Source organism: Trichoplusia ni, chromosome 7 (assembly GCF_003590095.1).
Source record: "Trichoplusia ni isolate ovarian cell line Hi5 chromosome 7, tn1, whole genome shotgun sequence".
NCBI classification, from domain to species: Eukaryota; Metazoa; Arthropoda; class Insecta; order Lepidoptera; family Noctuidae; genus Trichoplusia; species Trichoplusia ni.
In genome coordinates, this window is record NC_039484.1 from 355,299 (window position 1) to 367,991 (window position 12,693).

Genomic DNA, 12,693 nt, shown 5'->3' on the forward strand with positions numbered 1-12,693 from the left:
TTAGGTGAAAACAAACTGTTAAACGATGACGATTAGCAAGATAATGGGTTTAAAACTAAATTTACGTATATATTAAAAACTTTAGCATGTGTACGAAATTTTTTAGTCGCTTATAGCTGTAAAGAAATATTACCCACCTAAATTTGTTAGTTTTGATATTTTCTCATAATTATTGAATGCTCAATAATGCCACGAATAGACATATATGGCTTGATTTGTCAATGTGTTATTATGATAAAAACATTGCAAGGAAAACTATAACTAAAAATAAATGCATCTACCCTACATACATTCCAAGTGCAATGTGAGCAAAATAGACATGTGCAGATAAAACTACCATGTGCTTGATGATAACATTTTGCTATGATAATGTTTGGCAACATAAACACAAATGATGTAACATTAAAATAGGTACTAAGATTTGGCTGCACTAGCTAGCTACACATCCAAATTGAGAGATTAAGACCATGCTCGTGAATCTTAAATTTTGGAGGACTTAGTTACGCAAACATGTTATTATGATGATACTTACACTTATTTTTGGCATTCTCATCCATGAGCATGTTGAAATGGTGGTGGCGGTTCCACGCAGCCATTTTGCCTTCGTGAGGAGCCCCGAGAAGCACCAGGGCCGCCCCGGCGGGCCCAACTCCGTCTAGGGGCTCCAGTGTCCTCAGCGCACTACAACTTTGTCACACACTCATAACCCAAGGAACATAGCTATCACACACTCGCGCTCAAAACGCCGTCGCCCCGGACGGCGGTGTCATCGGCGCCGACGCGCGGCGCACATGCCTTGCACTTCCGCTCCACGCACTTATGCACACGCGGGTAAACAAGCACGATCAAAACGGCACCGAGCGGTGATTCACCTCTAACGCCCGTCGCACGCTCCGCACTGCAGGCGGACTGTAGCGGCGCCCGCGAGCCGCAGCCGACTGACACCCAAACACTCGTCCCGTGTCACGTGTGCGCTATGTGCGCTGCACCCGATCACATTGACTAACAACACTATCCCGCACTAATTAATTCACACTTGATTAGTAATCACCGTCCAATACTAATATTACCCACAAATTAATAAATTCAACGGAACGCGACGGGAGCGAGCAAGACGCGCGACGCGGTTTCCCTTCGCCGATCCGATCCTTACTGCTCCGAATCGGACTCACGAACAAAATAATAACAAATGTGCATGAGATGCTCGATATATTATGTGCACGTGGGTTGCGTCACATATAGACTCGACAAAATATTATGAAATCACATTTACCCATCAAAAATTACGACGGAATACCTTTGAATGCAAACAGTTGATGGCTAGCAAACGAATATAAAAATTTATGAAATACGAACTTCACTGTCGCACTCACTGGCATCCGAGAGATTGCCTGATTATATGTTTGAGCAGTATAATTACAACACCATCAACTACACTATTTGTAAACAAAACACAGCCCGTAATACATTCAGAAAATAACAGTTTGGAACAGTAAACGCAAACGCGTTGATCAAGCGCGACAAATAGGACAAAACATGGCAGACTCAAAGCACACGAATTTTGTCTGTGGTCTTTTTATTTTTAAACGCTATGGTTTCCTACAGAAGACAAATGCTATAGCTGGTGTTTTCTGTTTTGTTCATGTTTTCTTCCAAGATTATACTTTGGAGGTTTTTCTTGTATGTAAAATAAAACTTTTCAGAAATCAACAGTAAAACTATCAAAATAATTTTGGATTAGCAATTTTCTTTCTACATCGCTCTGCAAATCTATGTTATAAAATTGACATTGTAAAAATGCGTTTATTGAAACGAAGTATGCATTAAGCATAGACAAAGTTTTCTGGTATTGCTACAGACAAAATAAATATTACTAGAAACGTGATGGTCCGAATTTCTTTTTTTAATACATTATTTGATTGGATTTGTTTACCCAATTTATTATAAAAAAAGTTAATCACAGAAAATACCTTCTGTGTATACAAAAAATACATGAGTGAATAGTACAACAAACTTTACCTATTTTTCTTCTTAAAGGTTTACAGCTTTTATACTGCTCAAATAAACTTTAGGTTACAAAAATGATTCGAATGTCTTATTATACCTCTTTCAGATTCTTACCCGGTCATGTCTAAATTTACCCAGATTTTAAGCTAGATTGCCTAATGACAGTAATTCCTTGAAATTGAAACAATTTTTTAAAATATGATTTTTTCAGGTTTTTTTAATAGTTTAGTAAATTTTAAACAAGATTAATTTCGGAAGTTTTTATCGTTCGTTATCATTCGTTCGCTGTCTTTACACTTGAGTGAGGTGAATGGAAAGTTCCGATTTGTCGATCGACTTCGATCATTTCGATGTTAGAATTTCACGTTTCCGTGCAAATATTATATTTTGTAATATATGCAAAACTATTATTGTTATAACAAGCCGTTTGAGGATTAAAAATAATAACAAGTCAAGTAAAACCTCGAAAACCTTACAAACCTTTGGAGTGAGATTTAACAGAGTATAAAAGTAAAGACAATAATCGCGTTCGAGTCTTTGAGAGTGATTGTGCGTCATAGAAAATAACCTTATTGCATTTCACAATTTGTAATTTATAGAATCCTTGGATTTGCAGCGGCGTTTTTTTCCGAAACTATGCCTAAAAACGGTGTAAGAATTAGGAACTTTAGAAATAATGAGCACTTTGGTAAGTGACTTCAATTTATTTGTTTTTGTTGTGTAAAAATACCATACACAATTTCGTGGCTTTACATCAGTTCATTATATTCGTATTTCTGCTAACATTTTTTTTTTTGAATTAATGTATTATTCAAACTTATTTTCCTATTAATTATGTATAGAACATGATGACCGTTCACACAACAACACGCGTCGTGTCAGTTTCAAGCCAGGCACTAATAAAGGGAAGAACAAATGGAACAATGCGAAACTGCTTTTGGATGATGATATTGACATGACTGGGTCTGCGGGAGGTGTGCCAGTACACCGCAAAGGTTTTAGAGGTCGTGGAGGTCGACTTAACTCTCCCGCACCAAGGTCTGGTCATGGCATGCCTAGGAAGAAGTTCATCGCTGGAGTACTTCCGTGGTATCAGATTACCATTCCTCACGGAGCTAAACATGAAAAGGATGTTGTATTACATGCACTACTGAGTTACTTGTCACCAGACATCTTTATCCCGCACTACTACAAGATTAATGGCAACGCTGCCATTTTCTATGTTGATGATGTAAAACTTGCAGAGAAGTTGTTTCATGCTGATAGAAAGATTGTGATGTCAGATGGATTCAAGTTGATGGTGATTGTGAGGAATGCTGTACCCAATGTCAATGTTGATGCTGCTATGAAAGAAAAGATGAAGCTGGCCATGGCTAAGAGATATAATGCTGTGACTAAAGCATTAGACTTGACAAAATTTCATGCTGATCCAGGTATTTATGAATTGAACTTACAATTTTACTTATTAACCTTTCACATGAGTTGAATATGAACATTTCTATTGTTTGTATGGGCGGGACAGCAAATGGTTAGAAAAAAATGTGTCTCAGTTACCAATAATCATTCTATTAAAGTATACAATTCTTGTTTCTAGATCTGACTGATTTGTTCTGCGCTCTGTTTCGTCCTGTCATTATGCTTGTGGCTATTGACATCATTGCTGAAAACATTCCTGATATTGAGGCGTTGAACCTCAATGATAACAAACTTCATGGTATTGAACATCTGAGGTCTCTAGCTACAAAACTGAAGAATTTGAAGATTTTATACATTGGCGATAATAGGGTAAGTAAAATGCAACCTTGTCTGACCTGCAAAAAACAGACAAATGCACTGCAGTGTTGCATATATGAATTTGTTGGAATTAATAGTATGTTATAGGCACAAATTTAGCCAAAAACAGATTATTGGGCGAGCAGTGCCATTAACTATATGCTTTATCAAATCAAAATAAGGATACTTATTTCTCTTTAAAATATGTTTCAAAGTAATTTTGAGAGATAAGCAGATTTCTATTCATATGGTGTGACAAAAATCTTAGATTTTCAAGTGTGTATGTAACTTGAAAATCTAAGATTTGTCCAACTGTCAACAGTTTATTTCAATAATTTGATACTCTTGATTCCGGTTACGTGGATTCACAAATTTCCTGACAATATCAATGTAGGGCAAAGAATAGGAAAAAATATTCAAATGTTCCTGTAGTTTTAATATTAATATGGTACTTCTAAATGTTCTCTCTTTTCAGATTCCACACATTGGTACATTGGACTCACTGAAGGCACTTCCTCTGGTGGAGCTCTACCTCAAAGGCAATCCGTTGGTGAACAGGTTTCAGGATCACGATATTTACGTCAGGTAATGTAATGTAGTACACACTGGTTGAAACCTATGTGTACTTGTAAGTACATTCATATGCTTGAAGCTACACATTTAGCTGCAAGTGTATGAAGTATGGACGGACTGCTTTTATGTCCTATAATTGTACTGCAGAATCATATCATGCAAAGGGACCTTTGTGGGACCCTTATCATATGGTATGTTTTCAACTGCTTGCATTTAGCTAACTGTGTGGCTTTTGGGGATCATACACAAAGGTGATTGGGTTAAAGTTTGGTCAGTCATTGCAACACATTGTGAAACATAACATTTTATGCAACACTGTTTATGATGGGGAAAAATACATATATATATTAACGTTATAATGTTTACGCCTAAAAAAATTTTTTAACTTGACTTAAATTTATTATAGCTACTTGTTTTATTAATTAATAGAAGCAACACTGTATTACCTATTTGTTTGTTTTAAAGCTGATTCATGTATATGGTATATTATAATTCGCATCCTGTGGGTTATTATATGATACCTAAATATACATAATGCTCTTTCACACAATTACAATATTTTTCGTGTAACATATGAACAAAAATACAAACACTTTTTCCACATAGTTTGATTCTGAATGCAAATATGTCATTATATCCTTATTTTTCAACTCTTTTTCCTGTTGTTTTTTAAACATTGCATAAAGATAATCAGAATGACTCACAGGGTACCTGGGTTTTTCCTTGTATTTTATATAAAAAAAATACTTTTTAGATACTGGTTATAACGGGTTTGCTTCTATTTTTTATTACTTTTCAGAATCCGCAATCACCGTTTGAACCTAGGGCTATGGCCTAGGTTAAAAGGTCGCGGGTTCGACTACCTGTGGATTAAACATGATTGAGTTAAATAGTTAAAATCTGATTATGTAATGCAGGATGACATAACGGCACGATGTCATTAAATATATGCAATTTACAATTTCGATGAATAATTTTAGCATTCCAATAAAATTTCGGTTACGTCATTCTCATACTTGTTATGTCGTCTTACATTCAGATTTAGAGACAAGAGGAAACAGCATGGCCTGCATATATATGCTTGTAAATTATTTTTGCTAAAGTTTAACCTAGTTTGGGCTTCAAGCTACCCAAAGATGTTTTAAGTTGTTGAATAAACCAACAAAGCAAGGGCGGATCCAGCTTTTGCACCAGGGGGGGGGTCACATAATAAATAAATAAATAAATGCGGACAACATCACATACATTGTTCTGAACCCAAAGTAAGTTGCTAAAGCACTTGTGTTATGGAATTCAGATACAACGAAGGTACCACAAACACCCAGACCCGAGACAATGTACAAATGTGAATTTTTACATTGACCCGACCGGGGATCGAACCCGGGACCTCAGAGCTAGCGACACCTTGAAACCGGTGCGTACGCCACTCGACCACGGAGGTCGTCAAAGTAGTCGTGGTCAAGTCGAAAACTTACAATTTAATTTTGATAACAATAGATACAAGTAAAAAGTAGGCATTTTATTAATGTACGGAAGTAGGTACTGTACTTAAAAATATTCATTCGTTATTGTACACTTGGAAATCTTAACACGCTAGTCTGTAGTCGAGAAGCGCGCGCAAGTGTGACGCGGTAAAATTCAAATTCGTTCGTTCTCGAAATAATATTATATCAAATTAATTAAAAAAATCATTATGTTCAATTAGTGGTCCACCTAAGTCCTGGAACCAGCTCAGGGGGGGGTCATGACCCCCATGACCCCCCCCCTGGATCCGCCGTTGCAACAAAGTACTTTATGTTACCATGTTTGTACAGTTTTGAGTGCTTATACAGCTCATTTTGGTATATTTTTTTAATATAACCAGTAGCAAGCATAGAGCTTCTATCAAGCATTTTAATTATTCAATATCTTCAATAATACGAAAGTATCCGTGTACTAAAATAAACCTGACAAAACATGGTGAATTAAAGACCTGTATTTCTTAATTAATACGACAGTAAAGTTTTTTAAACTCCATTGCCACATACACACTGCATTTCTCTGCAGTTATATAAAGATGGTATTACACTACACTGAATCAGGATCTCAACTCCTTAATCAATTAGTTGAGTAGGGTCTTAAATTTAAACACATTAGAAGGTACTTTGTAATATGAGGAAGGTGTGAAATTGCTATAGTGCAACTATGGATGTCTTCACTTAACCAACCCTTAATCGTGATTCAGTGAAATGTAACCGTTTACCTTTCAACAATATATAGAACAGACTGACAAATGCAAGTAATATTATTTCACATTGATTTGTCTATTCAGAGTGGCCATGGAGTTAGGGCTTTACCTTTGTTTACAACCTGTGTTATTGTGGTTTTACAAAGCTTTCTCACTCACCACAAGTAGGTACATGATAATAATATGAACTATCACTTGTGAAAAAAAAACATTGATTGTAAATTAAGTTATAATAAGTCTTTGACAAATGTTTACTTCCCTTCCCTTGACTATAGTATAACAAAGTTGAGCAATTGTTTAAGAGTTTTATATTTTTGTGTTTTACTATTTTAACTAAACAGTTGGTCAATTTTACGGCAAGGCTCCTAAAGTAAGTAACACAAATTTTCAACAACTTAGAAAAGATGAACAACCTTGGTGTATCTTTTTGTCAAACACAACCAAACAACAAGTATTGCCCAATCGAGTAAGCCACTGAAATAAATCAGTCATCGATTTAGTTAATATGTGTTTGTTTAAAGGAATACCAAAATTCTGATTGTTTATTTTAAGATTGTTTACCTTTTTTAAGTACCTTAAAAAATAGACTATTAAGTACTAAGAAGATCTACTAAGAAACAGCAATCCACAGACCTGAGTAATTTGGAAAGCTTTGTAAAATCAATTGTAATAAGAAATAACCAATGATTTGAGTTCCAGATGTATCTATTTCATGCCATTGCCATTTGTTTGTTGTCTCCAGCTCGATCCGGAAGAAGTTTCCTAAGCTGACCAAACTGGTGAGTTTATTTATTGTTCTGACATTTATGTTTACAGTTTTTTTCCTTTTAAGTTACGATTTAACTTGAGGGTTTTTTTTTTAACTTGTCGTTGTGAGTAGGACAACTGGGTAATGAAATTAGTCCAGTGCTCACTTCTCGTTGAGCTACTTAACATTTTAAACAAGTAAGTTGTGAGTAAGTACAGTTATATTAAGACTAAAAAAAAATCCCCGAATTCCTTACCGTCCCAATAAACAATTTAACAAACTTATCATATTAAGTTAACCTTATATTTCATTTAACTCTTTAACATTACTTAGCACTTGTTTTTACTTGGAAATATTCTAATTTCTGTTATGTTAGAAGTAAAATTATAGCAGTATAAAAATCAAGTGCCAAGTACAGTTACCTTCTTCTTAGCCTTTCAAAAAGAAGGTGTTACCATAAGTCACTCATACCGAACCATTAAATTAAAACTCCCGGATGAATACAGGACGGAGCGGAGCTGCCACCAGCCATCGGCTTCGACGTTCTGGAGAACGTATCCCTACCAGCTCGGCAACAGTCCTTCCTCGTAGACCCGGCTGGTCAAGGCCTGGTCCGCGAGTTCCTAACTCAGTACTTCGCCATCTACGACGCTGACTCAAGACAACCATTACTAGAAGCTTATCATGAACACGCTACCATGTCTATGGCAGCTAATTATCTTACGTGTGATAATAGGAATTATTCTAATCAGAGGTGAGTTTGAGTGTTTATTGGCTGTTTTACTAACACTAAAGTATATTTAAAACAGTGATGTCAGCCAGAAAAAGGTAGACTTAAATGTGTAGCTAGTCTAACTGTGGTGTGTGATAGATTACACGCATTTTATTAGACAGGTGGACATGATCAACTGAAACTTACATTTGCCCTATAGCCGAATCATATCAAAATTACCTGTCTTAAATTTTAGCTGTATTTGATAAACGTAACATTAATATACAAGAATTTTATCCCTCGCTTTAACAACTTAAGTTACCGGATTAAAAAAAATATTTTGTTTTCAGACTAAACTCGTACCTATCAAACAGTCGCAATATAATGCGCATCACAGACCCCGATTCGCGTCGGCGGTATTTGCGCACGGGCAGGCTCCAGGTCGTGTCGTTCCTCTCTGATCTACCGAAGACCAAACATGACTTGATGGGATTTGCTGTTGATTTACTCGTGTATACTGTGAGTATATTGTGTATTTACTACTAATATTATAGTATATTGCCACTTTTATTCAAATACAACTTTTTTCTATTCAAATTATTTTGTAACTGAAGACAAAATACCCTTTCATTTGAATACGCTGTGAGAAGTATTAGTGTGTCTCTAATTATTATTACGATACTTTTTCTTTCGTTTGTTTTCTCAAACTTGTGAAGTTCTTACTTAATCCTTGAAGTCAGGGCGCCACTTTCGCGCGATGGTGTCGCCACAGCAGCGCTTTCAGAACTGGAACTTAAGGTGTTTTTCCGTCCACAGCCAACAATGATCCTCCTGACGATGGACGGCGTTTTCAAAGAAACGGTGACTGCAGGTAACCCGCTGCGCTCGTTCCACCGCACCTTCGTCATCGTGCCCAACGCCGGCGGCGGCTTCTGTATCATCAACGATATGTTGTTCATTACTAATACGGCTAAGAAACAGGTGAGATTTTAATTATAATCAGTATTGGCTAGAATATAGAGAGAATGAGTCTGAATATGTATATTAAGAATCCTTCTGAGTTGATCATGGACATGATTTTGTAAGTGTACATTAACTATGTGTTTATAAGAAAATTGAACCTTGTGGGATGTGAGGAAATTGGGATGGCTTGCAGTTTTACCAAATTCAGCTGAATACTTAATTTTATTGATCTTTTCTCGATAAAGAATTGACTATGTCTAAGATTTCATTTTTTGAATTGATGCAATCATGCAGTCCATAATGTACCACAATATAACACATTTATTTGTCCACACAGGAGGAGCTAGCATTTTCATCAGGCGCCGAGCCTACCCCCGCGGTGGCGGCCGCGCCCGGCCCCGCGCCCGAGGCGGTGGCGGCCGCGGCGGCGCCCGCGCAGGACGACAACGCGCAGAAGATGATGCTCAACATGCTGAGCCAGCAAACTGGCATGAACGAGCACTGGAGCGTCAAGTAAATCAATTCTTACATTTCCAACCAACTTTAACATTTGAAATATTGAAACATCTTGTTATAAAACCTATAGCACTAAATTTATTGTTCAGCAAAAGACTGAAATTGATTTAAGCGCAAAATTTCATGGTGTAATTTCACTGGAAATCCAAATACTGTGTATTCTGTTTCAATTTAACTTATCATTGCCAGATATTTTAATATAATTTCTTTTATTTTTAACCATGCATCATTTTAAGTTTCTAGTTACTCACGTACGCTAGTTTTTTGTCAATAGGAACAACAGTTCAACCGACTTATTACTCGTATTTGTGCGTTTTAATTTTTCAATTAAATATACGTGTTTATTTTCATTCCAGCTGTCTACAAGAAACTGGTTGGGACTTCCAACGGGCCCTGTTTGTCTTCAACCAACTTAACTCAGAAGGCAAGATTCCCCCAGACGCGTTCGTCAAGTGAACTTAACATGACGGGCTATGCCACTGTATATAAGAAGATTTCACTATTTTTTTATTACGATTTTAACTACTTGTCGGCTGGGAAGTTATCTCTACATAATTTATATTCGAATGCCGTTCCCGCATTTGTGAACACCTTCGCGGCATAAGAAACTAGTTACTATGAGTATGAGCATCGAAAATGTGCAAGAATTATCAAGCTCAAATTGTTTTTAATATCAATATCATTCATTTGAAAGAGGAAGTCATCAATCGCATAGCATATTTTTGTGACTCAAGAAAACTGCCATGAAGAAAGAGAAAAATGCAGAAATAACTATGTTTATGTTTTTTGACAAATGCACATTGCATTTAAATTTTTGCCTTGATGTTGCACAGCAATTTATGACTTATAGAATGGATTAAAAAAAGAGAATCTGTTTTAAATCTATACAAATCTATATTATATTTATAACAAACTGCGGACGCATTTCTGTCAAATATCCATATCTTAATAGGTACGTGTGTGACGCAGAAAGTTTTACAAACAATGTATGAAGACTTGGAACATATATTTACAATTCTTTGCTGTTGGAACCTAAAGCACGTCGCGCGGTGGTTCTTTGTATTATGACGTTATACCGCTTCGCCATACGTGCTTGGGCCCGACTTCCAAATATCCTACTCGGATCTACGAAGTCTACTGATCCATTTGTGGAAGCGAGACACACTACACTGGGTAGCTTCATCTCTCTCCCACGACTGAGTAAGTCCTTATGAGCTATTAACAAGTCTTACAATATATTTACGACAAGTCAACATAGACGGTTCCATGTCACCCAATATCAATTCATCAAATTCGGGATATTCTATTTGTTTGTTTAATTTTCTATATGTAAAACACGTGTAACTATTGAAATATAATACAGATTTGTATCACTATAATTCTAGAAAAAAAGGTCATTGTTATTCAAAGAACATGTAAACATTAGATTTGAAAGGTATCCCTTGTATCGGAAAGGCTTTCTTGTCGTATCTAAGGTTAACTTGTGTGATAAGTTGATAAGACAGACTAGCAAACAATCACAGCACTTGACCTAAGATTTGACCGATAATAACCAAGTTCTTCGGCTGATTAGTCTTTTGGATCCAAGGGATTATTTATAGATAATATTCTAAAGTTGATGTTTAGAAGAAAAAGAATTATGTAGAATGATACTTATTAGTTATTCAAGTTATATTGTATATTCAAGTTTCATGACCTGTCAAAAACATAAACTAGGCTAAAATTGTTTTATGTGTATCAGAATGTTGGGATTAGTAGAATTTAAATTTGATTGTATGTTTGAAAAAGATGTAAATAGTTTTCTGATGAATGCACTTTTGTCTGAATACTTTTCTGTAATTTTGCCAAGAAGGGCTTTTAAAAACTAGTTTAGATTTTAGTTTAATTTTGCCATTGTATAAAATTTATTAAAAAAAAAACAAAAAAAAAATCAGCAAGGGAAAAATAGCCAAATAAAAGCAATAACTATTGATGTAATGTAAGTGTAAAGCTAACACGTTTTGTGTTGTATTTGCAATATTGATGTTTTATCAAATATTTATGTATCGTTTTATATTGGTGTCAACCATACACATATGCAAACATATTTATAGTATTTAGTCATAAATATTCGACCTGTATTTCATACTTCAACTTGAGTAGTGAGAAGAAAATTTCATACAATGAGTACTATTAATAATTTCACGTGATTCTGTTATTTGTACATAGTAGTTGTTATAAGTCTTCGTTTGGGGGTCTATTGGGCCACGGTGTTGGAAAAGTTTGTGCTCAGTTCCTAAAGAAACGGCGGTTTTTCAGTGCTTGATGTATTTCTCAATGTTGGTGTTTGAGGCGACCACATTGTTATATTCATTCTTGCGTTTGTATGAGCAGCGCATTACTGCGGCGGAACCCCGAGTTGTGGTCTTAGTGGGCTAGCCGCAGGGTACATGGATAATTTTCGACAAGATTACAGACAGCACTTTTCTACTCGCTGGTACGTTGGACGGCCGAACTCGACCCGTGGCCTGAGGGGCGGGGCGTAGGGCCTACGATAAGGACATTAAGTTACATTAAGACTGTTACAATAGTAAAATAATATACATAACTTTTTGATCATACGTTTTTTGTTTTATTTATAGACCTTAATTTTTCAACAGATAGGTACTTGATAACGTTAAAAAAAAAAACAACATTACAAGCCTATTTACGTGTCCCTTCGTCCAGCATACTCACCATGGAATCCTGATATTTCATGAATGTCAAAAAACTGTTCTGAAATAGTGCTAAATAGTGCCCAAAGGAAAAAAATAGTGCTCTTGTACTTGCGAAGTTATAGCCATAGTTCGATGAGTATGCTGGACGAAGGTTTCGCCCAGCATACTCACCTTCGTCCGGAGAATCTGTATACGCTTCAAACATAATTCATACTTCAAAAAATAGTTCCCAAATAGTGCCAAACGGTGCCCAAAAAGAAAAAAACAGTGCTCGAATAACTTCGGAGTTATAGGCTTCGTTCAGTGAGTATGCTGGGCGTAGGTTCTACGCCCAGCATACTCACCTCAGTGCGCGAATATCGAACGAGCTATAGGTATAATTTACGTCTCAAAAAATTGTGCTTGAAATAGTGCCCAATATCAGTCCAATTTTTGCTTGACTTTTGACTTAGAAAACCATTAAATTTTAATGTAGTTG

At 36.0% G+C, this 12,693-nt stretch overlaps 2 protein-coding genes across 9 annotated transcripts in view; one reads left to right on the forward strand and one right to left on the reverse strand.

The window, feature by feature from the left end:
- Window positions 1-1,580, reverse strand: part of LOC113495965 (serine/threonine-protein kinase minibrain) — an 88,168-nt gene extending 86,588 nt beyond the window's left edge. For 5 of the 8 annotated variants that reach the window (XM_026874978.1, XM_026874977.1, XM_026874981.1 and 2 more), the window contains exon 1: window positions 533-1,578. In XM_026874978.1, coding sequence (XP_026730779.1) covers window positions 533-596 — 64 coding nt within the window. In that variant the 5' untranslated portion in view covers window positions 597-1,578. Of the gene's footprint in view, window positions 1-532 lie in introns of all 8 variants that reach the window. The other 3 variants (XM_026874975.1, XM_026874974.1, XM_026874986.1) reach the window with 2 other exon arrangements.
- Window positions 1,581-2,319: 739 nt separating this feature from the next.
- LOC113495664 (nuclear RNA export factor 1) lies at window positions 2,320-12,119 on the forward strand. The gene is made up of 11 exons (XM_026874515.1): window positions 2,320-2,517; window positions 2,607-2,695; window positions 2,850-3,440; window positions 3,602-3,792; window positions 4,256-4,365; window positions 7,323-7,359; window positions 7,835-8,082; window positions 8,391-8,559; window positions 8,857-9,021; window positions 9,341-9,516; window positions 9,876-12,119. The coding sequence occupies exons 2-11, from the start codon at window positions 2,644-2,646 to the stop codon at window positions 9,973-9,975; spliced, it is 1,839 nt and encodes a 612-aa protein (XP_026730316.1). The 5' UTR covers window positions 2,320-2,517; window positions 2,607-2,643; the 3' UTR covers window positions 9,976-12,119.
- The last annotated feature ends 574 nt before the right edge of the window (window positions 12,120-12,693 follow it).